This window comes from Ochlerotatus camptorhynchus, unplaced genomic scaffold (genome assembly GCF_037179485.1).
Source record: "Ochlerotatus camptorhynchus isolate MF236.1 unplaced genomic scaffold, CSIRO-AGI_Acam_v1.1 ptg000082l, whole genome shotgun sequence".
Lineage (NCBI taxonomy): Eukaryota > Metazoa > Arthropoda > Insecta > Diptera > Culicidae > Ochlerotatus > Ochlerotatus camptorhynchus.
This window is the reverse complement of record NW_027040572.1, coordinates 252,681-278,515: the sequence shown is the minus strand read 5'-3', so window position 1 is coordinate 278,515 and position 25,835 is coordinate 252,681. Positions and strand designations below refer to the sequence as shown.

At 43.7% G+C, this 25,835-nt stretch overlaps 2 protein-coding genes and 1 pseudogene across 4 annotated transcripts in view; 2 read left to right on the top strand and 1 right to left on the bottom strand.

Moving 5' to 3' along the window:
* The window catches only part of LOC135698143 (uncharacterized), a 160,284-nt gene that overhangs the window by 12,662 nt on the left and 121,787 nt on the right, over positions 1 to 25,835 (top strand). For all 3 annotated transcript variants that reach the window (XM_065218038.1, XM_065218037.1, XM_065218035.1), the window contains exon 2: positions 8,833 to 9,232. The gene's annotated coding sequence lies outside the window, so the exon portion shown is untranslated. The remainder of the gene's footprint in view (positions 1 to 8,832; positions 9,233 to 25,835) is intronic.
* Positions 11,219 to 14,190, bottom strand: LOC135698054 (uncharacterized). Its single transcript, XM_065217916.1, has 2 exons — positions 13,531 to 14,190; positions 11,219 to 13,459 (listed from the first exon to the last, which is right to left on the bottom strand). Exons 1-2 carry the CDS (start codon positions 14,188 to 14,190, stop codon positions 11,219 to 11,221), a joined length of 2,901 nt encoding a protein of 966 aa, XP_065073988.1.
* LOC135698053 (uncharacterized) lies at positions 18,675 to 19,846 on the top strand (annotated as a pseudogene).

Genomic DNA, 25,835 nt, shown 5'->3' with positions numbered 1-25,835 from the left:
AACATCTAAAATTGCGTGCTACCTGTGGCTAAACAATATGTCCTGCCCTACCCTCAGTTCCCCCATGCTCCTTCGAACGACAATTCCAACACCAAATGGGTGAATCAACTCCATCAAGATATCCCATTCATTGCACTTCGCTTGTTTATTTGTACGGCAACTCGCTCATCCATCACCCATGTGCATTAACTTTATTTCGGTAACATAATTATTTCCGCCCCACCTACCCCCCTCACTGATGCACCGCGCACAACCGTTCCTACACCCGGTCCCGCGGCACTCACGTAACGATTCGTCTAGTGTGTTTCTTCCGAGAGCACCCACCACATCACCAGCTGATGCAATTATGATTTGCCAACACGCCCAGTTGTCGTCAGTCGGAAAAGTGCAACTGTGTCGGTACACGGCCGATGAGAGTAACCCAAAAATGGGTAGAATTCAGCTCAAAAGTGCGAAAAGTGGAGTTACTCAGTGAGAGGGTAAAATTTTTCACATTTTGCCGGGAAGAACTTCTTAAATATGATTGAAAATTTCGTTGATTTTCCAGGAAAAGCGAGGAAAATTTTACCCACTCACTGAGTAGCTCCACTTTTAGCAAATGTTGAGTAGAGTTCGACTCAGTCACTGAGTTATTCTCATTCGCCGTGTGTGGATTTTTGGTTGCACACTTTTCCTGACAGCTAGCACGCGCCGGCACTACGTCGCTGATGATTTTGACTCATTTCTTACCTCCGATTTCGTTGCCCTCGGATCTTTGGGAAAAGCGACGGTCAAGTAAGAAGGAGTGCAGAATTCAAACTCAGCACAATTTTCGACACTGCTGCAGAGGGAGTGCGAGTGGGTTGTTGTAATATATGGGAGTTGTTTTTCATCTGCGACCAACCCAGTGCTGCGCTGCGGTCAGCGGCTCAGGAAGTGCGTCACCGGATGAAGATGAAAAAGTAAACCCTATTAACTGAGTTTCTAACGAGAAAAAAGTTCGTGGGAACTAGAAAACATCGCTGATGATGCTGCGAAAAGTATGACAAAGTGAGTGCGACGATGATAGGAAGAAATTCCAATCCCGCATGTAATCAACAACAACAGGACTTTTTCGTTGTGAACAGCAAATCTCCCCATTCCGAAACTACCATCGTTCGTCGAAGAGTTAGAGGAGAGATAGAGAGAGAAATGATGGTTTCTTAGCTCAGGGCGTCTTAAAAAGTGTACTTCCGGAGGCATTTGGGTGTGTTTGTTCTCTATTGGTTTGGTGAAATGTTCGTATTGAGTAGATGTGTGAGTGAACGTTGAGAAGAATGGTGAAACGTTGCTGATGGAAACTAACCATGGCTTATTTTGCTGGAACTTGTCCAACATGAAAACTGCAGTGCACAGTGGTTCAGGATGGGAATTTAGCAGGAAAAGAGTCATAGACATTCTTTTTACATATTTAGACGTTTAGTGCTTTAGGTGAAGTTTTCGTGCGTGAAAAGCTTATTCTTTTTGTTGTTGTTTGGAGTGATCCTCAAATTAATTGATGCTCAAACATTGACTGTCTTATTTTAGCAAATAAAGACATATGGTTGTCAGCAAAGTTGTAGCTCAGATAATTTCAAGTAGCTTTGATCAAAATACTTTTTTTCACGAAGAATTACGTCTTTCGGCAACATATAGCGTTAGCGTTATGATATACTTCGGAGATTGGATACTAGCGACACTCACGTCTCTTCTGAAATTCTCAGTTAGACTACTTTCAGGAATAATGCTGGGGAGTAAACATTGGTTCCAATCTAAACAAGAGTAACAGAAGCATGACTGTCGCTATTCCCAGCCACGCCCATCTTTACCATAACTAGGGATAGGGAATGAAATGTTGATGTAAAGGGTGTCCACGATGAAATTGCCACACACAAAATTGATTCGCAAAGCTCGAGTTTTCATCCGATTGCCATCAAATTTTCAGGGATTGAGAAATAACTATTAAATTTCATTTTACCATTTTACTCGTATTTTATTTACAGTCCATACGCAAATGCCCGCACCTTGGCCTTAACCCCGGCCATAAGATTCTGCACTACCTGGGAATCAACTGTTTTTTGCATGTAAACCCATACTTTCTTCAGTTCCTCGACTGTCTTCACTACCTTAGGTCGTTTAAGAAGGTGCTGCTTCATAATCGCCCAGTACTTCTCGATGGGGCGGAGCTCCGGAGTGTTGGGAGGGTTGAACATTTTTGGCACGAAATTGACCTTATTGTCCGCATACCACTTCAGCACGTCCTTGGAGTAGTGGCATGAGGCCAAATCCAGCCAGAAGATTGTTGGGACGTTGTGGGCCTTCAGGAGAGGAAGCAGCCGCTTCTGGAGGCACTCTTTTATGTACACCTGTCCGTTCATCGTGTCCTGGGTCACGAAAGGTGCACTCCGCTTCCCGCACGTGCAGATGGCTTGCCAAACCAGGAATTTCTTCGCAAATTTGAACATCTTCTGAGTGCGGACATGCTCCGGAACGCTGAACTTATCCTTGGCCGTGAAAAACAGGTTGCCGGGGATCTGTTTGAAGTCGGCCTTCACATATGTTTCGTCGTCCATGATGCAGCATTCAACTTTCGTCAGCATGTTGAGGTACAACTTCCTGGCACGGGTTTTGGCGGACTTGTTCTGCTTCTCGTCGCGATTAGGGGCCTTTTGTACCTTGAACGTTCGAAGCCCAGCCTTAGTTTTGGCCTTCTGGACAAAACTTCGGCTTAGGTGCAGCTTCTTAGCCACATCCCTAACGGAGGCGTTCGGATTTCGGTTGAAGGCCCCAACTACGCGGTTGTGATTTTTGGTGTTGTACGGAATACTTTTTCCTTCACTTCTGGGCTTCCGATCGGTGGTCAACCGTTCCTCGAACCGCTTAATCACTCGCGACACCGTGGAATTCGCGATTGCCAACGTTTTAGCGATGGAACGATGCGAGAGATCCTTGTTCTCGTGATGAATGCGCAAGATTTTATCACGCACGAGCTGTTCTTTCGACTCCATTTCCGCGAGTTTTGATCACAGGACTTTAAAACTTGCAGGATGTAAATAATGCACTATGAACTAAATCCACCCAAATTTTCATTAAATTCTACCCAACGGTTAAAAAGTTAGAGCAATTTCATAGTGTGGCAATTTCATCGTGGACACCCTTTAGTACTAATTGTGTGGTCTTATTTTGATCCAGAGATGCTGGATTTTAATTCTTAATACGCCAATTTTTCTAAGAATCTGTTAAAATTAAACCTTTATCAATTGTCATAAGGTCACCATTGAAAATTGCACGAATGTGCAAATGGTCTGGCATGATGGCCTGGTGTTCAAATTGCAGCAGTACGGTCTTCCAATCTTCCTAATGAAGATAATAAACAACTATCTATCGGATAGGACGATCCGAGTCTCTCTGAATACCATCACATCGGATGCTTTCAACATCGGTGCCGGAGTTCCACAAGGAAGCATCGTTGGCCCCATTCTATTCAACCTGTTCACCTCCGATATGCCAGCTCTCCCTGATGGTGGATCTTTGTCTCTGTTCGCAGATGACACATCCATCGTTTATAAGGGTAGGGTCATCGGAGTTCTGACTGCCAAACTTCAGAGAGGCCTGGACGTCCTGTCTGAATATTTCAACAGCTGGAAGATCCGTATCAACGCGGCAAAGACCCAGGTCATCATCTTTCCACACTCAAAATCTCCCAGACTTATTCCGTCTGAGAATAATAAGATCTGCTTAAACGGCTCAGTGGTGGAATGGTCCAAAGAGGTCGTGTACCTCGGGCTAACACTAGACAGCAAGCTTCTTTTCAGAGAGCACGTTGACAAAACGAAAACCAAGTGCAACATCTTGATAAGATCGTTGTATCCACTCATCAACAGGAGGTCTACCCTGTCCCTGAAAAATAAGCTTGCTGTCTACAAACAAATCATCCTTCCCGTAATAGAATACGGGATGCCAATCTGGGAGAGTTGCGCCAAATGCCATCACCTCAAACTCCAAAGGGTCCAAAACAAGATCCTTAGGATGATCCTTAACACTCAACCGCGGACTAGAAATTCTGAGGTCCACCGCCTGGCTGGTCTTCAGACACTGGAGTTACGGAGAGCTGACTCCATCGCAAGGTTCAGAGATTGTTGTAGGCAAACAACAGGTCGTCAGGGATCTGGCACGTTAGGTTAAGTTAGGTTAAGTCGGTAGAATAACAAATTAATACATTCAAAGAACATACTTCACAAGAAAAAAATTGAAAAACATTGCACAAAACAACATGTACAACACAAAATCAAAAAGTCCACTAAAGATGAAGAGCGCTTCTGGCTATCCTCTTGCCCTGTATTAGCAATTGTAAACCACATAACAAATCAAAATAAAGAAGAATTTTACTACTAATTATGGTGTTTATTCAACTACCACGTGCGGTGAGTGGGGGTTTCCGGTCGTCATCAGCAACAGTGCTTTCAGCGCGAGGAGTTGTACATTTTTCTTCAGTACACAACGAAAGGCTCCCCGCAAGCAGCTAGCTATCAAGGCTGCCCTCAAGAGCCCTTGATTCACCGAAGAAGGAGGAAGAAGCCGCACCGCTGCTGATCGGATTCACCCTTGTTCCAAACAACATACAGCTCGCCAGCCTCATCCGTGTTGAACACCCTAATAGCTCAGGATTACTCAACCATCACTACATAACGGTTCTTTTCAGGACCACCACATCACTCTCAAAGCTTTTTGATAATGTAATGTTCCTCAGATATTCTTGCCAGTCGATGCTTTGTAACTGTTCGCGAAGAATGCTCGAGATTCAAGTGCAACTCGGTGGCTTAAGCGCCACTCCCTTTACGAGAGACCACCGGTCGTGTTTTCTTTGCCCGACTTAGAGACTGATCCTCAGAGGACCACTCGAACGGTATGATTAAAAACCCTTCCTCAATGAAATTCAAAACTTTAATGGAAACTTATCTTTATCGAAAGAACACCTTTATCCGATCTATTTGCCATCAGGGAAACCCGCAATCTCAAAGAAGTCCACAAATTATAGTCCCAATTTTCATTAAATTTAACGAACCAAGCTAAACCGAATGTGTCTGATGCGAATCCAAGACGAGCCCAAGAACTCAATGACGAGCGAGACAGCTAAAAAACCGTGACAGAAAAATAAGTAACTCAACGAAAAAACTTCAAATTTCAATCTATATTCACATCATTCCTAACATTCATTCGGGTTAGACTAAACTCGGTTCAAAAAGCAAACTATTCATGGCCATGAAAAAAAAGTACGGACATACCTGCGCAGGTTTTTTCAATGCGATGCGATGCGATGATGGCGACGGACGAATCGGTGCTGGCGAAGGATGGAGCGGTAATGGCGGCCGGTGACCTTACCAAGGTCCTGGCGATGGCGACTGTCGACCTTTCAACGACCTGTGATGATGGCGGCGGTCTCAGAATGGCGCCAGATCAAGCAGCGGAAATGGCGTGTAGCGACGAAAAGTGATCCGTGTGCGGTATGGCCGAAATTAGAGGTGCGGAGGTAGTGGCGGCTGAACGGAAGGCTTCCGATTTGCTTTCTAGAGAGCTGGGCATCGACGGCGTCGAGCATTTCCCGGGAGATCCACTCCGTGGAAAAGAGAGACCAACGTACCGTCGCACGGCTTCGCGTACTATGTTTCCGCTATGACCGCCCGAGATGAAATGTAATCTTCAACTATTTGGCTAAAATCCGAACTGAGGTACGCAATTGGCTTCGTACTTCTGCGGTCCGAGCTCTCGAATGTCACGGTCCCCGGGGTTGTAACGTACCATTTTTCAGATTTCAATCTGCACGGTTTCAAGTCGAAGTAGGGGTACTAACTTTCTCACGATCATAAATGTCAAAAAGTACACGCTAACGTGAATCTACCCACATGTATGTCAAAGTGACCTAGATTTAAACGGACCGTTTATTAGGAAATATTAGTGAAATATTGATACATAGGGACGGGATCGGTTTTAATACTTCGAGTATCTCTTACAAGCACGGGGTCAACAAAAGCTTACAACAGAATCATACAGCCATAAAAGAGCGTTTTAAGTTGTTGTTAACCCCGTTAAACTTAAAATAGGTTCCCAATGATTAATGTGTTCGCTATGATTGGTTTTCAAATCCATGACGAAAATTTTTCCCACCTCACAAACTGTTTCTAAACCCTGTATATAGTTCAGATGTGTTATGTTTTGTGAACAAACAACCAAAATCATAAAAATATAGGTTTCAAAACAGATAATTAAAGTACAAAAAATATGGACATAAAATCGACGTATGTAAAATCGAGGGTCTATAAAATCGAGGTATACCTGTAATCAGGGTTCCTTCCATTCATTTTGGCTATAAAAATGTATTATGAAATTATGGAATAATAAGATATTTTTATAATATTTTGTTTGCGTAAGCAACAAGAAAAGATTGTGGAGTTTGTGTTTGACACATAATACCAGCCAATGTTGCTGCATGAGAGTGGCAATAAGCGATTTTGTCATTTATCTCACCCACTCTTCGCTCTTCACTCTTCGCGAAGAGGCGATTAGAAAATCGCTCATTGTGGCTCTGTCAAAGCTAAATTTGCAGCTTTTATGTGTCAAACACAAACTTTAAAATCTTTTCTTGTTTCTTACACATACAAAATACCACCATAATATCTTATTATTCCATAATTTCCATAAACATTTTTTTAGTCAAAATGAATGGAAGGCACCCTGCCTGTAATGAGTTATGATTTACAATATTTGTTTTATTCAATTTCGTCTCCCATCCCGAATGCCCGCACCTTCTTTTTCACTCCACCATCAAATTTTATACAACCGATTTTATCAGTGTTTTTTTTATAGTTTATACTCAAATTTTCTTCAACTCCAGCTCTGTTCTAATAGTTTTGGGATGTTTGCGAAGTTTCATTTTCATAATTGCCTAGAATTTTTTCAATTGATGAAGTTCCGGTGAATTTGGTGGGTTCATATCTTTTGACACAAAATTGACTCCGTTGGCTGGGTACCACTCCAACACGTTTCGAGGGTAGTGGCAGGCCAGATCAGGCCAAAACAGAGTTGATCCTTTGTGCTTCCTTATGAATGGCAAGACACGCTTCTTAAGGCACTCTTCCGTGTGAATCACACCGTTGATTGTTCCGGAAGTGATGAAGGGAGCGCTTATTTCAGGCCAGATCAGGAACTTCTTTGCAAATTTCGATAATTTCTTTTTTCAAACATCCTCCGAAACATCGAACTTAGACTTGGCAACGAAATATTCTTGCCCAGGAAGTTGACGGAAGTCGGCCATGACGTAAGTTTCGTCATTCATCACGATGCAACACGATTTGATGAGCAACTTTGTGCACAGTTTCCGGGCACGAGTTATCGCAGTGATGTTTTGCTTTTCATTCCGGTTTAGTGCTTTTTTCACCTTGTAAACATGGAACCCAGCACGCTTCATGGTTTGCTGCACAAAACCGACTGGCACCTTGGACTTTTTAGCGACATCTCGAATTGACATGTTTGGACGGTTCTTGAACTGTTGCACTACTTTCCTGGCCATTTTACTGTCCATTGGACCACTTTTACGACCACTCCCTTCCTTCTTTCGGGCACTCAGACGCTCCTTGAAGGTTCTTATCACGCGAGACACAGTTGTATTTGCAATTCCAAGCTTTTTAGCGATCCATCGGTGGAACGTCTTTGGATTTTGATTTTTTTTCACGGGCAATTTCTTGTTTCGGCGACATGACCGGAACTTCTGTATGAATAACTAAAATTTTCAGGTTTTTTACTCATACGGTTCAAAAGTTACAGAGGATTTTCGGTATGCCATTTTTATCGAATACACCCTTTAGTCGCCTGCACGAACAGTATTCTAACAACCACATCGTAAAAATCCTAGAAATTAAAATCTCTGCCGCACAAATTCCCACTGCTTTATGATTGTTAGGACCTAAAATCAATTTGACAGCAAATAAAAATGCAAACAACCACTCCCACAGTGCACCGGAAGCTGAGCACCGAACCCAAGTGAACGAAAGTGCGTTTTCCCAGTGCTGTTTTTCTTTCTCATTACTCCAACCATCCGTTTCGTTGTCTCGAGTGTAAATCCGAACAATAAAGAAAACAGTCGCGCGAGTGAGAGATCAATGCAGAGAGCAAAAATCATCCATCTCTCAGCGCTCTCCCTCTCCGCCAGCCATCGAAGTTGCTGATGATGACGATGATGATGATTGCCATGAGAGGAAAACATCAACCATAAACGGAGTTTTAGCGCTCATAAATCGAGAAAAACATATCCGCGTGGCTCAGCATCATTATAATCGTCATCAACATCATCATCATCATCATCATCGTCGGAAGCAGCGAGAGAGCGAACCGAGCGAGAACATTGAGAAGCATCAGCATCGTCGAGAGCCTGTGGGTGGAGATGTGAGGATTACATAATAACCTCATCTTAATTGACAATTGTGTGATAAATTATCGAACCGAAAGTGTCACTCGTTGTCCCATCGGGGTGGGGTACGGTGCTTATTTCCGAGGATTACTTCGTCCATGCTCTCGTCGTAAGGTGAATCACCCCGAGCGAAGAGAGTTTGTTCATTGTTTTCACAGTGCAACAGATTTGCTACGCATCGTTTCCCCTGGAGTTGGCTCCTTCTACCCTGCTGCTCCCCAAGAAAAAAACGCCCAAATAGTGATCAGCTTCGTATTCGCATTTCTCACTCCCGCTTTGACACTCGCTCACCCGCAGTAGGCGCAACGTTGTCACAGACTACTATGGTCCATCATTACAGTTTACGTTTCTCACGCTCTTCTCCTATATAGGTGGTTCGGTTTTCGATTCCCGGGTTCCCGCTGGTGTGCGTGTGCGTGAGTATTTACACTGACGGACACCGCACCTCGATGTGCCAAAACAAAAACAAAAACAAAACATCGTCAAACTGAAATAAAATTAGAAATCGAATCGAAATTCGATTGGGAAAGTGAAGCACAACATAGAACCAAGTGTCAACGCGCCGGCAGGCAAGAAAAGCAGTGTGAAAAGGGAGAAAATTCAATTAGATCGCAATTTTCATTCATTTGTGCACCGGAGACCGACACCGCCCCGATCATCGCGTGTCTGTGTTGCGGTGTAGTCCTCGGACCTTTCCCATTTTCCGGTTGGAAAGGCTAACAACAACATCAACCGCTTCGATTACCTCATACATAAAACCAGAAGCTAAAGGTAAGTCCTCATTTCCTCTTCTCGTAAAAAAAAAAGAAACCCGTAGCGATACGCCTTAAAGTAGACACCCACCGCCCTTACAACCAAGCACACAAACACACATCATGAATTAGCCATATCCCTTCTACTGAAATGCCGCTCGGAAATTACGTGACACAGTGTCATTTTTCTCTTTCCACCCACCCGACGACGACGACGGCGGCGGCAAGCCGGGTCGGTTGTTCTTGTGCAGGAAGCCAACAGGCATTAGAGAGTTGGGTGTTTTTATGTTTGCCTCTTTGTTACTGGGAGAAAGATGTTCATTTCTCACATGTGTCACGCAATTCCCGAGTAGGTACAACAGTGTACCATTTCAACAGTGACGTCATTAAGTTCGGGAGGTTTGTGTTTTGTTTTTGAGATATTGCGCTAAGGGTATGCACTGCTCAATGCTCATGAATATTTTGGATATACGATTCCCTGGAGAGGTGGAACCCAAGAAACATGAAATAGTAAGTCAGTTTTGGGAAAAAATTTAATTTCCAGTATTGCCAGTTAGATATCAAGAAAGGAAGGGCGGATGATAGGGAAGGACAGGACCAACAATCAATACGAAACTAACGATATTAAATTGGCTCACTACTTGACTAGCCTATTGGTCCCAAGCAAATCGATTAACGTACACCATTCTAGCAAAAATTCCAGTAGGGTTAACTACCCCATTTCCGGCCTATTAAGCACAACCCGCACTTAATCTTTCTTAATTTAGCGCAGTTTAGCACCAAACGGAATTGTTGCCGATGCAACTAAGGTTAGAATAAAAAACATTCCTTTTTAGCGTAGATTTCACTCGCTTTAAGCTGCAAATATTTATTATTTTAAGTAGATTTTAAGTAGGAATATCTATATTTAACTTACGTTTAGTGTTTAAGCAAATTTTAATAGTTTTAAGCAAGAAAATATAATAGTTTTATCGAATACAATGCAATTGAGATCCACGTTTCACAAAATATTTTCACCTTTTGATTTCATGTAATCTTCGACGAATGACAGTTGCGCTGACGGCTGTAGCGATGACAAGCAGCGGTAGGGCTACCAGATTCCTCGCTCGTCCGTCCGTTACGAGTTCAAGGGGACTGCGGATGGCTCGTAGCAGTACCAACATTCCCCGGCCCGTAAGGTTGAGTTTGGTCCTGTCCACTAGCCTCGACCTTACCATCTTCAGCTACCTCGATGACGGCGAGCTTCACTGCCGAACGTCGGATGACTCCCGCTTCCGTACGAACCAGGGCCTGTCTGGTAACACCATCTTTTCCACGAATAACCTCGACGATCTGACCTCGAATCCAGGTATTTCTCTTGTTCTCGTTGGCAACGAAAACCAAGTTACCCACTTCAATTGGTTTAGTGTCTCGGAACCATTTGGTTCGCCTGGCAATCGTTGGAAGGTATTCGCGCAACCATCTTTTCCAAAATCCATCCAGAATGTGTTGTGCTGCTGCGTAGACAATCGGTGGCTATCGTAGGTTCCTTAGGCAGTTGCTTAACTCCATTTGAGCTACCCAAAAGAAAATGATTGGATGTCAGCGCTTCTTGGCCGGCGTTGTCCAGCGAGATGTATGCCAAAGGTCTTGAGTTGATCATACTCTCGGCCTCTAGGATGATTGTCTCGAAGGTTTCATCGTCGGGTACTCTTGGTGCGGAGGCCATTGTTTCTATAGCGCAAGTCGTTCCCACACCCCACCCATGTGGGGTGCGGCTGGAGGATTAAAATACCATTTGGTCGTGGTATTGGTGAAGGTTTCGGCGCACTGCTGGATTTGGTCTTGTAGCTCATTCGCGGCACCGCGGAAGTTGGTGCCATTATCAGAGTATATCTCGGATGGGGCACCTCTTCTAGCAATGAATCTACGGATGCACATCTTGCAGGACATCGAAGACAAGCTATGTGCCACCTCCAAATGTATCGCTCGAGTTGTCAGGCACGTGAACAAGGCAACCCATCTCTTAGCGTGTTTGCGACCAACTTTGACTGTCACTGGCCAGCCCGGTGTAGGTGAACGGACGAAGAAATGCTTCCAGCCTGGCCCGCGGTAGTGGGCCCATCTTCGGCGAACCCAGCGATGCGTTGTAAACCTTGAACATCTGACATCTAGCGGCGACTTTGCGGACCAGGTTTCGTAGACCTGGAATGTAGACCAGTTGACGAAGCTCATTGACTACCGTCTCCTGGTTACGGTGGTGACATCGACGGTGGTAGAAATCTACGAAGAGAAAGGTTACTGGATGGTTCGGAGCTAGTATAACGGGATACTTAGCTTCGATCGGCAGGTTGGGGGCGGCGCCGATACGACCATCCATTCGCACCAATCCCTCTTCATCGATGAAAGCTGACAATTTATACAACGGGCTCGATACCGGCACCGCCCCCGAAGGCTTTGTAGAATGTCGACTCTGCAACACAGCTAACTCCTCAGGAAACGTCTCCAGCTGAACCATCTTCCACAGCTTCACTTCCGCTTTGCACAGAAGTTCTGAATTTATCGGTGTTTCCAACGACGTATCTTCGCTCATCACTCCTCCGAATTTGAGAACGTACGCTACCGTTCGCTGCAGCTTTTCCCATCTCGAAAAACGTTTCACATCGATCACAGGCTCTATTTTCGCTCGTCGGTTAACGAGTACCGGGCGAAGTTCTTCTGCTGCATCTGTTCCTTTCCAATTTTGTTCTGGCCTAAACTCCTCTGGACCCCATAGGAACTGTGGTCCTCGATACCATGGATCTTCAGGATCAAAGCACGGCCCGTTGCCCCACTTCGTTGCCTTATCCGCTACATTCTGCATCGTTGGTACTTTCTTCCATTCGCTTGGGTTGGTCGATGTCAAAATCTCTCCAATTCTGCAAGCAACGTACGGTAGATACCTGCGGGAATCGGAGTTGATCCAATGAAGGACCGTCGATGAATCGGTCCAGTAGAACCGTTGATGAATAGGAAGCTGATGATTCTCCAAAATCGACTGTGATAGCCGTGTTCCCAGGATGGCAGCTTGCAATTCGAGCCTTGGGATTGATAGTGTTTTGATTGGAGCGACCTTGGCTTTCGCTCCTATCAGCGCACAATGCGGCTGACCAGCATAGATAAAGCAAATATACACTACGCAGGCGTATGCAGTGCTGCTTCCGTCGACGAACGTGTGAAGTTGCAGTGGCTGGCAGTCTTCTGGAACAGCGTCTCCAAAATACGACCTTGGAATACGGACATCGTTCAGCTTTGGCAACAAGTTTATCCAACGCTTCCAATCTCCGAAAATCCCGTCATCTATCAAGTCATCCCAGTCACAGTTGGCTCGCCACAAGTCTTGAATGATGATTTTCCCTTGAATCACGTACGTGGCGAAAAATCCAAGTGGGTCGTACAGACTCATAACCGTCTTCAAGATCTGGCGCTTCGTAGGACGAACTGAACCGTCTAACAAACCCTCCTCTGTACCAGGCATGTAAGCGGACAAGGTCAGTTCATCTGATTGTGGTAACCAGCGGATACCCAGGACAGATTCTGCAACGTTAGACTCCTCTGAATTCCACGTCATCTCCTTCGCAGCATTTCTTTCTCCAAGTCCTTCCAGTACTTCTCGGCAATTTGACATGAAGTTTCGAATTTCAAATCCCCCTTGGCTATGGACGTATCTGACTTCCTCGGCCAAACGAATGACCTCCTCCACGGTATCTCCGCTGTTCAGAAAATCGTCCACATAGTGGCTATTGATGATAGCTTCAGCAGCGTTCGGGAACTCTAGTGCATGCTCTTTCGCATTTAGATTTTTAATGTATTGTGCTGAGCATGGGGAACAGGCTGCTCCAAAAATGCCCACATTCATCACGTAAATGACGGGCTCTTCGGATGAGTCTTTTCTATGCAGGAACACCTGCGACTTCTGGTCTCTCAACGCGATCTTGAACTGGTGATACATTTCTCGTATATCCCCCGTGACCGCGACGCGTCTCTGCCGGAATCGATACTGCACACTCGTTAGTGGCGTCAGCAAATCGGGACCCTTCAGCATCATTGAGTTAAACGATGTACCTTTGACTTGAGCGGCAGCATCCCATATCAACCGCAGCTTCTGTGGTTTCTTAGGATTAATTACCACTCCCAGCGGCAAGAACCATATTCGATCTTGATCATCGGAACACAGATCATCCTTCGTTGCAATACGCGCGTAGCCCTTTTCCAAATAGGCGTCCACCTGATCGTGGACTCCTTAGCCAGTTCTGGAACCTTTTGAGTCTTCCGCTCTAAACTCTTCAGTCTGCTTACAGCCATAGGATAGCTGTTGGGGAAGTGGACCTCATTACATCTCCAAACCAGGCCAGTTTCGAATCCACCTGGTACACGTCGAGTTGTTGATTCGAGAATTTGCCTGGCCCTTTTGTCTTCTGCCGATTCAAGCTCAGTAGTCAATGGAGTGACACCGAGACTGTCCGTCAGGAAGTACTGCTTTACCAGGTCATGCAACTGACGATCTTCAGTCATACGGCTGACGTGGAAAACTCCTCGGAAATCGTCTGGTTTGGTAGATGCTCCTCCGTAGACGCACCACCCTAATCTTGTCTTAGTGGCGATTGGTTGACCACGTGCTCCTTCACGAATCTTCAGCGGAGTGGACAAGTAGAGGTTTTCCAGGCCGATCAGTAGCTGCGGACGAGCTTCATCGTATCCATCAATATTCAAACCTTTGAGGTACGGAAAGTTATTGATTAGTTCATCCGGGTTGATCGACTGAACAGGAAGTTCTAACTCTTCTACGGTACGTGCGTTGACCACGTTGAAACGTCGTTTCTTTTGCTTTCCGGAAATCTCCAGCTTCACCATGCAAGACTGTTCCTCTACTCGGGACACATTTCCGGTCCAGCGAAGGTGCAATGGATCTGGTGAACCCTTGAGACCCACTTCGTCAGCCAAACTCTTCTCGATCATCGTTACCTCGGACGCCTCGTCGAGTAACGCAAATGTGTTAATGAAACAAGAAGCACGATGCACCGTAACAGGGAGAATGCGATATATTACGGTCTGACTGACGGAGTGGAAATTCTGTGAGCTAGCTGCTAATTTCGACTGTGAAGGGAAAGAGTGGAGCAAGGGATGGTGACGTAGTCGACACCCGTCGATCGTACAATCCTTGGGTCGCCGACAGGGATAAGGAAGGTGATTCCTCATACAGGATCTGCACAAATTGTGCTGCCGCACCATCTTCCAACGTTCATCAGAATTCAATGCTTTGAACTTACCGCAACTATCCACTCCATGGCCTACTTTGCTGCAGATCGGACATACCTTTTCCGATGGTGTTTGCTTCAACTGGTGGTGATTGACGAATCCTCGAGCCTTCGCATTCCCGCTTTTCTTCGTTTCATCTTTCGGTGCCTTTGCCAAAGTCGCTGGTCGATACGTTGTTACCTCGCTTGCTTTCCGTACTATATCCGCCATAAACTGCCCGAAGGTGTCCAGACTAACTATCGGTACAGGATCCTTGAAGTCCACCCACTTGAGCTTGATCTCCGACGGAAGCTTCTCGACAAGCTCATGCAGCAACGATGGATTGCCCAAATGTGCTTCAAGATTAGCTGCAACTAGGTGATCGCAATAGTTCTGCACCGCCATCCCATAAGCGATAAGTGTGTCTAACCTTCCTTCCTTCGGGGATTGCGTATTTCGGATCTTGGCCAATAGCGCCAAAGATCATTCGCAGGGTGTCAATTACACGCGGGACCGCAGCAGGAAGTAGAAGCCGACTCCGTACTGCTTCTAGTGCATCGCCTTTCAAGCAGCGCTGTAGGCGGATAAGATTTTCTGCGTTGGAATACCCGCATTCTGCAGTAGAGTTTTCATAGTTGCTAATGAAAACTGGCCAGTCCTCCGCGTTTCCGGAGAAGCTGGGCAAATCCTTTGGCAAAACCTGGCGAGCTGCCAGTTGTGAGTTCGTCAGGCCGAATGCTCCACGATTGGGTTGCGTAGGTGCCCGCAATTGGTCTGGGCGTGTTCCTTCCCTAGGGGCATTCGAACCTGGATTCGGATGATTTTCTTCGGGAATCCTGGGTAGACCCGGTGGCCTGTTGCGTGGAATATCAGGCTGCCTCTGGTTACGATGGTCAGAGGGCCCCGGCCCGTCATCCCGGATATGCGGACGCTGTCTCCGGTCCTTGAAGGTTCTGTCAGGAACAGGATCTTCATTCACTTTGTTGCTCGCTTTTGGTTTCGTCCCGGTGTACCGTTCCTTACCGGATTTTCCCATCGGTAGGGGAACTGGAAGTACCTCCGGTGGGTTGGAGTTTTCCTTTTCGAGGTTGTCCACCCAGTCTTTCACCCTTTGTGCGCGAGGTGCGTACAATGTTTTGTGTTTTTCAGCAAAACCCATCTGCTCCAACTTCTCCCGGAACTCTTCACGGCGTTTCTCCTCTTCAATCCGCATCCTATACAGGCATTCCCGTTCTGCGTTTTTGGCATTCTGCGCACGATCGATTTTTCGACGATCTCCTTGGTTCCTCTGCTGGTGATCTGGAAGGGCTTTTGCTCCATCAGACGATTGATCGAAACTAATGCTGCTCATTGAGCTACATCTACCGACTGATCCTTCCAGTTGGGCGTTCAAAATCCGATACTTTTCGGCGAGATACTTCTCCTCCAGCTTCCGGAGCAATTCAGAACAGGATTTCTCATCGTCCAGTTTCTTCTTCGCTAGTGCTTGCTCCTGCTCCTGCTGCCGACGTTCGTTTTCCAGCCGCTTTCGCTCCAGTTCTGCCTCCCTTTTGCGCTGCAGCCTTTCTTGTTCTTGCTGATGACGTTCTTCGTCCAAACGACGGCGTTCGAGTTCCGCCTCCATCTCACGTTGCAGCTTCTCCTGCTCGATGCGGGCTTTCTCCATTTCCGCCTCTTGCTTTCGACGCTCTTCCTCCTCGAGAACCCGCTGCAACTCCAATCGCTTCCGATCCTCCAACTGCTGCAATTCCAAAGCGGCTCTTGCTGCACGGGCTGATGCACGGGTGCTTACCGTGATCGACGACCGACGTGAGGAAACGGAATTCTTTTGCCGACCAACCGGTGTACTGGCCGCAAGCAGTTCTTTACTGCAACCTGGACAGGTCCAAGAACGATCCGCTACTGAATCTCCTACATGCACACACTTGTAGTGATACCACATATCGCATAAATCGCATGCGACCATACTTTCGTCCTCCGGATCTTCACACAGGTCACATCGCACTGCTGGAGCGGAAGCCTTCGTCTTCGGCATCTTGGCCGGATCGTTCGAAAGCCACCGAAATTCACTATATTCCGTAAACCTTAAAGAATGTTGCCGATGCAACTAAGGTTAGAATAAAAAACACTCCTTTTTAGCGTAGATTTCACTCGCTTTAAGCTGCAAATATTTATTATTTTAAGTAGATTTTAAGTAGGAATATCTATATTTAACTTATGTTTAGTGTTTAAGCAAATTTTAATAGTTTTATGCAAGAAAATATAATAGTTTTATCGAATACAATGCAATTGAGATCCACGTTTCACAAAATATTTTCACCTTTTGATTTCATGTAATCTTCGACGAATGACAGTTGCGCTGACGGCTGTAGCGATGACAAGCAGCGGTAGGGCTACCAGATTCCTCGCTCGTCCGTCCGTGACGAGTTCAAGGGGACTGCGGATGGCTTGTAGCAGTACCAACAGGAATGTTATTATTACTGATGGCTTCCAAATTTATTTATCTTTCCGGTACGTAAAAAGATTTGATAAAGAGAAACCAATCGTTGAGATATTGTCAAAAGTCTAACATTGCTTCTTGACGCCAAACTCGGCCTACGGATTCTAAACTCGGCCTAACGCATTGAAACGCCATTGAAACGCCAATGAATTCACTTCGTCCCATCGGATGAAGAAAAAAATTGATTCGGTCGGAGCGTTTCTTTTGTTTTTTGGGAATAATGGGTGCAAACCTTCATATCACGCGTTCTCATTGACTTCGTCCGGTAGCTTATAAGCGAAAGTGTCGTACCAAACGCATAATTGTCTTGTTAACTCTGAAATCATGGATTTATTTGAAGTTTTCTGCTCGATAGGCCCAACATGGGCGATTAGGCCGAAGTAGTTCTCTACCCTACTACACTATGTTTGTTTTGATTCGCTATGAAAGTTTGACAGATAAAATGAGGAGTTCGTAAATTTCCCTATGTTTCGAGGGGTGCATCGATTAGCTTGGGACCAAAGATAGTGCCAGAGCTGAGCAAAAAAGTTGAGCTCGTTTCTTCGGGACCTTCTAGTCTTAAGCTAGGTTTAGACTAGGCAAGTCAAATGATCAACTAAGTTGAATTCAATTGGCTTGAAAAGTTGAGCCTGGTTCAATTTTTTTCAATTCAAGTGAGTTGAGCAAGTCACTTGAATGGCATGGTTTACACGTTCAATTCGCGTTCAAGTCAGTTGAATTCAACTGACTTGATCAATTGGCTTGCCCTGTCTAAACCCAGCATTAGAGTTACCTCTATGATAATACACCCATGCTAGGTCAAGCACTGAACTAGAAATTCTGCTCATAAAATTCACTAATTAAGCAGCCATTAAATATAACCTTGGGCATTGGCAAAGCCTTGAAGTTATTTGATTACTTTTCACGCTACTGAAGCAATTCTAGAATTCTGAAGATCCTCAGTTATAGAATTCTCTGCGTTTGTAAAATGCTCAAGTATTAGTGCAGAACTCGGGGTAAATTATAAGTATTAGTGCAAGAAAATCTATGAATTTACCCAAAGTTCTGCACAATTACTTGTGCACTTCATAAACGTCAGAGAAGTCTATTAATTGAGAGCTTTCTATGCCAACCAATGTATGAATTTGTATATTGTGTGGCAAGCACAATGATACTCTGCCCAGGAAAGTCATGAAAGTTGACAACCCGAAAGATTTCCTTGACCGAATCGAACTCGGGCTTGGTAGTATAGTCTGGTCCACTTAGAGTCCGGACACTTTATTTATTCTATAGCAGCACCTCGAGTGGTGGGATTTGGAATGTTTTGACAGCGATTTGTTTTGAAAGTACTCGTGTTTCAGTGGGGAAAGTTTCGTCTCGATACGCACCGTATTAAAAAAGTTGTACTAGATGGAAGACGAGAAAAGAAAATTGATCCTGCACACCGTTTTCTTGGTGATGAAAAGCTTTGTTTTGTGTCCGCAGTGAATTTATCGGCGAAAACAAACTTTGAATGAATGAACGGTAACCTGCTTGCCGAGTATTAGCTTGGCCACGGTTCAGTACAATCGCTGTTTTTAATTCGCTTGTGTTCAATTTAATACCCTCGAGTGGTGTAACATTACACGCGCGGTCGAACGGCCAAAGTGATAAGTCATCAAATCGCGAGGGTCAATAAACCCGGTGTGCAATTTGTTCACCTAACGCAGTGGTTTAAATTTACCAGATGAATAATTCTAGTTTCCCCCGGCTGGGGGAAACCTCTGGTGGAGGTGGTGGAAAGATTTTAGTTATGGAAAGGGGAGAGGAGGGTAAATCCTTCCACGGAGTCTCACCGATTCTCGTCGATAAAACAATTAAAGCTTACTGCGGGGAAGTAGCAAGCGCAAAAAAAAACGAAAGACGGGAAAATTTTCGTTCACGTTAAAAGTGAAGGCCAGGCCAGAAACCTGGCTAAAATCGAAAAGCTGGCTCAAGGAAGTTCCACCAAAGTGTACAAGCACAAAACTCTTAACTCGTGCAAAGTAGTGGTTTTTTGCCAGGACATAAAGTTTGACTGTGACCAAGACTTACTCGAAGACCTATCGAAAACAGTAATAACTGAAGTTCGGCAGAGTATGAAAGGACGCGATGAGAACAAAACTCCCACTGGAATTTTTGGTACATTCTGTTGGAAACAAGACCGTTGTATCCGAACCCTTTGAGGTGCTTCGTGTGCTATAAGTTCGGGCATATCGGAAAAAACTGTAACAGTGAAAAAAAGTGTAACAAATGCTGTGAGGCATTCCATGAAATCTATGAAAATGCAGAAAAATGTGTTAACTGTGGTGATTCTATGGAGCATTCTTCAAAGGGTGCCCATCATTCAAGAAAGAAGTAGCTATAACCAAAGTGAAAGTGGACAGAAATATTAACGTTTGGGAAGCTAGAAAAATAGTGGAAAGCGAAAATAAAATCACGAATTCAGATTCCATTAAAAGTGCATTAACCCAACAATTTGATGAGAAGATCAAACAATTAAATGGAGAAAAGAAATCCTACGCGGAAGCACTAAGGTTAGATCTGCAGAAACAGTTCGAACAAAAAATGAAGCTCATGGAAATGCAAAACCAGTTTGAACAGGCAGTTAATGCCTACAGAGAAGAAAAACAAAAAAGAAAAACGGCAGTAAAGGAGTTCGAAGTTCTCAAAGAGAATTATTCCAAACTGAAGAACACACTGAAACTCTACGGATCAGGATCAGGAAAACACACCAGGAGCCAAGGCAATCCCATCGAATCTCCCCCAAGGAAAAAGAAAGGTAACGACAAGATGAAAAAATGTGAAACGGTTGAGTACGTTAACTCAGAATCGGATGTCAGCGCTCAAGAGGGTGACGATGATGAGAAGCAACCCTAAACCCAATAATCGTCATCAAAACAACTAAAATGGATCCAACAGCAAACCGAAAATCAACCGAAATTATTCAATGGAATTGTAATGGCGTCAGAAAACAAGACGCAGAATTACGGATATTGATTAATGAGTACAAGCCATCTCTAATCAGTCTACAAGAAAAAAGAACAAACAGGTCATACGAACACTCAATTCCTGGTTACGATACCTTATTCTGCCATCGTCCTTCAGGACAAGGTGGAGTTGCTATTGCAATCAAACATGGAATAAAATACTCAAAAAATTCAACTTAACACAAGTCTTGAAGCAATAGCTATACAAATCAACCTACCTCGAAAAATGACTCTCTGCAGCATATATCTGTCACCAAATCAGATAGTTAACAAAAAAGAACTTGAGAACATAATTAACCTTATCCTCAAGCCATTTATTATATCGGGAGACTTCAACGCTCACCATAGTCTATGGGGATCAAATAGAGATGATTGCAGAGGAAAAATGGTCGCCGAAATAATACAGGAACAAGAGCTTTTATGCTACTGAACTAGGACAACATGTAGATATCAAGTTGTGATGTCCGCTACCATTTTAGAATCCAAGATGGCAGACATCGGTTTTTTGACGTTGAAAATTTATGTCCACTTCCAATTTGGAATCCAAGATTTTAGGGAACAAAAAACTCAGAGTTGGGAAGAAATGCTATACAGGTCTTACTCGATTATCCGAGGGTTCGATTAGTTGCGGGTTTGATTATCCGAAGAAAATGGCTCGATTATCCGGAGTCATATTTTTTTCTGAGGTATTTGATTTGAGTAAGGAAAAACAAGAAGTATAGGGTAAATTCAACAACTATCGATGCATTTGACCAATTTTGAGCCAATTTGTGCTTGTTGGAGATAAACAAAATGATATGGAAAGGTAAGATGAGGAAGGCATCCTGAGATGACCATACCACACCATCCTGAGCTGTGATGTACCATACCAGGTGACTCGTTGCATAATTGAAAATTTAATTTAATTTTAAATTGTTGCGTAGTTGAAGATTTTCATAACAAAACATAATCAACCAGATTTCTGGTCACCTGATGGTGTTTGGAATATTTTCAGAGCAACCTTGCATCATGAGAGAATATCTGAGAGATCTGATTTGAATTGATGAACAGTTTAGGATCTGCAGTACAACAGCACCTGATGAACCTGAAGTCTTGAAAAAATATCCAGAGATCTAAAACACTTGAAGCACTTTGGAATAATTTCTAAGCTGCCGTGTGTCATATGAGAGAACATCTGAAAGATGCTGTATGGATTATGGAATACTTGGATATATTTAGAATGAAGAAATGAAAGATCAATCTGAAATCGGGAAAAACATGACGTTTTTAATGTAATCTCTTATCACTTGTTGTTATTTTAAATAATGTTTGATTCCTGGTTGACTTTTGAGAATATCTTGGAGATGTGATTTGAATTGTTGGGTAGTTGAAGATCTTCAGAATGATGCCTGATCAAGCTGAAGTCGTAAACAAATATTTTGAGGATATTTCGGATATCTATGATCACCTGGAGGTCTTAAATTTGTTGCAATCGTGTTGCTAGCCAGATCAACGGACTACCATTATTGAAAATGACAATCATTGGATGGCTAAGCTCCAGCCAAAGAAACAAACTAAACTATTAATTTATTGATTTCGTCAAGCAAAGTAGACTACATACAATGGTTATAATGTTTTAATTACATACTTTGCATTATTTCTATTATGTTTTGGTTGTGTTTTAATTTCTTCTTTTGACATAGTGATGCTAATGACTTTACAGTGTAGATTATAGTGTTGCATCATTCGGTTGAAGGGACCATTTTTTCGTAATTTGTTCTGTGCGATTTTTCTGAGATTTTTTTCTTTATTAGAGTGACTTTCAGTCACTGGCTGGTTCGTCACTTTTTTTTCTGAGAATAATTTTCGTGGCACTTTAATTGGAAGTTTAATTATGAAAGTATTTCTGATGATTCTATGCGATGTGAAAGCATGTCATTTATGAAGAAAAGCATTGCAAATTCGCGGCGTTCTTTGAGTGTTTGTAAATTGATGAGCATGCAGCGTGCAGAGGAAATGCGGTCCAAATCAATTTGCGAAGGGCATTCATATTCAATTTACACGCGCAACATCGATATATTCTCATCGTGCCTTCTCACACATGCATCCCCACGTCTAAATGGCTCTCCTATCTGGTTCTGCTATGCTTATGCGGCTAAATAATTTTGGCTAATTACGTCTACTCACGCACACGGACCCATGACTCGTTGTTGTTTCGGCTGCGTCATCGACCGACCAAGCAGCCCTCGCCCGAAAACCCCTGCTCGTACCGGCACCGGGCCAGTCTCCCTGCCGATTGTGAGTGCTTCCTGGCTACGCCGTCAGTGCGGCCACGTACCTTGTGAAGGTTTCGCCAACGATTGGTCACGCGAAGTTGACGCTTGCCTATGGAACCCAATGAGCACTCTACTTCCGTTGATCACCGCCTTGGTGAGCAGTTGACTGCCGGTTTTGCACTGTCGATCTTCGGCGATGTTGGCCGACGACGCCTGCGGGCCCTCGAAACATCTTCGCTACCTGAGAAGGCCGAAATAAGACCCTGCGATGGAACAGCTGATTAGTTCCTGACAACTGGGCGTCCAGATCCAGATTGATGGGGTCTTCTTTGTGTTCGTGTAGCCTTCTGGATATGACCACCAAGAAAGGCTGCTAATCGGCGATCTGACACGGGTATACCCACGCTGATTAGTTCCTGACAACTGGCCGTCCAGATCGATGATGCTTACTGCTTTTATGGGGTCTTCTTTGTGTTCGTGTAGCTTTTCAGGATGTGACCACCAAGCAAGGCAGCTAACCGGCGATCTGACACGGGTATATGTCGGTCGTATGGTTTCGTCCAGTGACGATGCTTTGGAGCGTCCCTGTGGAATGCATCATGGTATTAGCGTCAAATTAATATAGAATGGAGTTTACCACTAGCTTGGATTGTACTGCTTCCACACGCGTGCGCTTCGAGTCCATTCTTGGCGTGTTCGGTTGTCGTGCAATTCCTCCAAGGGCGGTTGGCAGAATGTCGATCGTTTGACTTCGTCCGGTGACGGTACTTCCGCTTGTTTCTTTAGATTGTAGCGGAACGTTACTGCTGAAGAGGTGGAAGTGGAATTCGTGAAACTCACCTATGGAACGGGTTGGTCACTGGTCGGTTTTCCTCTGGTAGAACTGCTCTGAAAAGCAAGGTTGACTGTCGTGTGATTTCCACACTTTTCACAACCAACCGTGCTAATCTACCGTACACTGGAGAATGAGAAGGACGAGGCAAAAGCATCCGATCTCGCTGCTGACCTTGCTCGCTTTTGTCTGTTTGGTGCGTCCGTGTGGGTGCAATCTTTTCGCTCTTTCGTTACGTTCAGTTGCAGCGTCGCCTTGCAAAAACTGATGTGATTTGAAGTGTTGCGTAATTGAAGATCTTCAAAATGATACCTGATCAAACTTAAGTCTTGAACAAATAATTACGGACTTTTGGAGATTTCTGGATCACCTGGAGGTCTTTGGAACAATTTCTGAACAACCCGCTATTGGAGAGAATATCTGAGATATATTATTTGAAATGTTGGGCAGATTGCGATCTTCAAAATCATACATGATCAAGCTGAAGCCTTGAACAAATATCCTGAGATCTTTTTGGAAATCACTTATCACTTAGCAGTCTTTGAAATAATTTATGAGCAATCTGGTATTTTGAGAATAGCTGGGAGAATTGATGAGCAGTTGTAAATCTTTAGAATGATCAACCTGATCAAGCGTAAGTCTTGAACAAATATTTTGAGGAAATTTTTGGAAATCTATGATCACCTGGGGATCTTTGAAATAACTTCTGAGCATCCTGGTGTTTGAGAGAATAACTGGTAAATGTGATTTGAATTGTTGGGCAGTTGAAGATCTTCAGAATAATACATGACCAAGCTTAAATCTTGAAAAAATAACCTGACGTCTTCTGGTAGGTCTAGATATTTCTAGATAGAGCTCGAATTAGGGCGTAACAGCTTTTGTAAACAATGACTCCTCTCGATGATTTCTCCAAAGTCATGGCTCTCGCTGGCAAATCGACATCACCATCGAGTAGGGGAAGACTTCCCTTACCCGATGGATATGCTGGTTTGTGTAGGTGTGTCTTGAAGTCCTAGAAATCAACGAGAGAAGTCATTGTTTACAAAGACTGTAACGCCCTTATTCCAGCTCTATCTAGATTTGTTCAAGACTTCAGGTTGGTCAGGATTTTTTCTGGAGAATTTAAACTGTCCATCATGCCACGTTGGAAGATCTAAGTTCTCCGTCAAACTGACTGGATATTGCTTAGCCTTTAATCAGGCGTTACAAGTTTTATTCTGAAGACCTTGAAGTATGCAAAAATTAAAATCATATATTCAGATAATATTTTCCATGTGACCAATTCTCTTCGTATTGCTATCTGGATTTCTTTCTTTATATTAATATGATCTTCATCTGTTTGTTAGCCTTTTTTACCTCTGCGATGTGCTCCTTAAACCTTGTTTCCAAAGTCCTTTATGTCTGATCAATGTAGATTTTGCAATCTGGACAAGAGATTTTGTAGACTCCTGTTTTCCCTGAGACATTTATTGAATCTTTTGTTGATCCTAACAGTGACTTCAGCTGATTTGTCCTGCTGCTGAATACTTAATCTAGGTCAAAAATTCTAAACTTTGAAATCAGTGCTTTGGTAATGTTTTTGTCGAAATTCACCGCTATCCGTTTTAAACTCTCAGTTCCCTTGTTCTTTTATCGATTACTGCTTGAATTGTTTTTTCTTGATACCCATTAAGTCTAGCGATTTCAAAATGTTAGCTAAGGGAAATGTAGGTATTGTCGGCCTACATGTCCCTAATTTCGGCCCATCGCTAAAAGTCTGCTATTTATCAATTTTATCTTGATGAACGCGTTATTGGGAAGTTACTAATGGATATTTTTGGTTGCTATTGAAAATTTAGTTGATTGCTGAATTTATGTATGGGCCCAAACTAGGGACCCTTAGGCCGACATTACCTGCATTTCCCCTATTTCATTTGATTTGTCTGTATCGCTAAGAAGAAGGATACAAACTCTTCCTCTTAGCGATGCAGGCAAATCAAAGGAAATAGCTCACATTTTTGAAATTGCTAGACTTAATAGGTATCATGGAAAAACAATTCAAGCAGTAATCGATAAAAGAACAAGGGATCATTTTAGGCGTATTTCGACTACTGTTACACCAGTAACTGAGGGTTTAAAATGGATAGCGGTGAATTTCGACAAAAACATTACCAAACCATTGATTTCAAAGTTTAGAAGTTTTGGTCTAGATTTAGTATTCAGCAGCACGACAAATCAGCAGAAGTCACTGTTAGGATCAACATAAGATTCAATAAATGTCTTAGGGAAAGCCGGAGTCTATATGATCTCTTGTCCAGATTGCAATAAAATCTACATTGGTCAGACGAAAAGGACTTTGGAAACAAGGTGTAAGGAACACATCGCAGAGGTAAAAAAGGCTAACAAAGAGATGGATAAAGGACTTCATTATGAATTTAAATCCAAGGTTGCAGAACATATCGTTACAAAGCGGCACAATTTGACTAAGGATAACATTAATATTCTGCGGACTGTATCTTCGCCTTGGAAACTAGACGTAGCTGAAACTTTAGAAATATTTAAACATAATCCATTAACATTGCTTAATAGAGATCAAGGAAACGGATACTCGAGACTCTTTAGCATGCTACCTAAAACAACACTTCGTATCATGCCTCTACCTGTTGGAGACTGAATTTAGGTACCTGGTTAGGTAAATTTTGACATGGCAGTGGTCATTTTTAGTACCTATTGATTAGTATATAACTCGTTGATAAAAGATGGATTCTACAGTGGTGTTGAGTACTTGGCACTGATGAAGTCTGCAAGTAGTA

Excerpts from the sequence above, each read along its gene's own strand:
- LOC135698054 (XM_065217916.1), bottom strand. The coding sequence starts at position 14,190 with ATGATCGAGAAGAGTTTGGCTGACGAAGTGGGTCTCAAGGGTTCACCA. Across the intron at positions 13,460-13,530 it reads CCAACAGCTATCCTATGGCT|GTGGACGCCTATTTGGAAAA; the intron begins GTAAGCAGACTG and ends GTCCACGATCAG.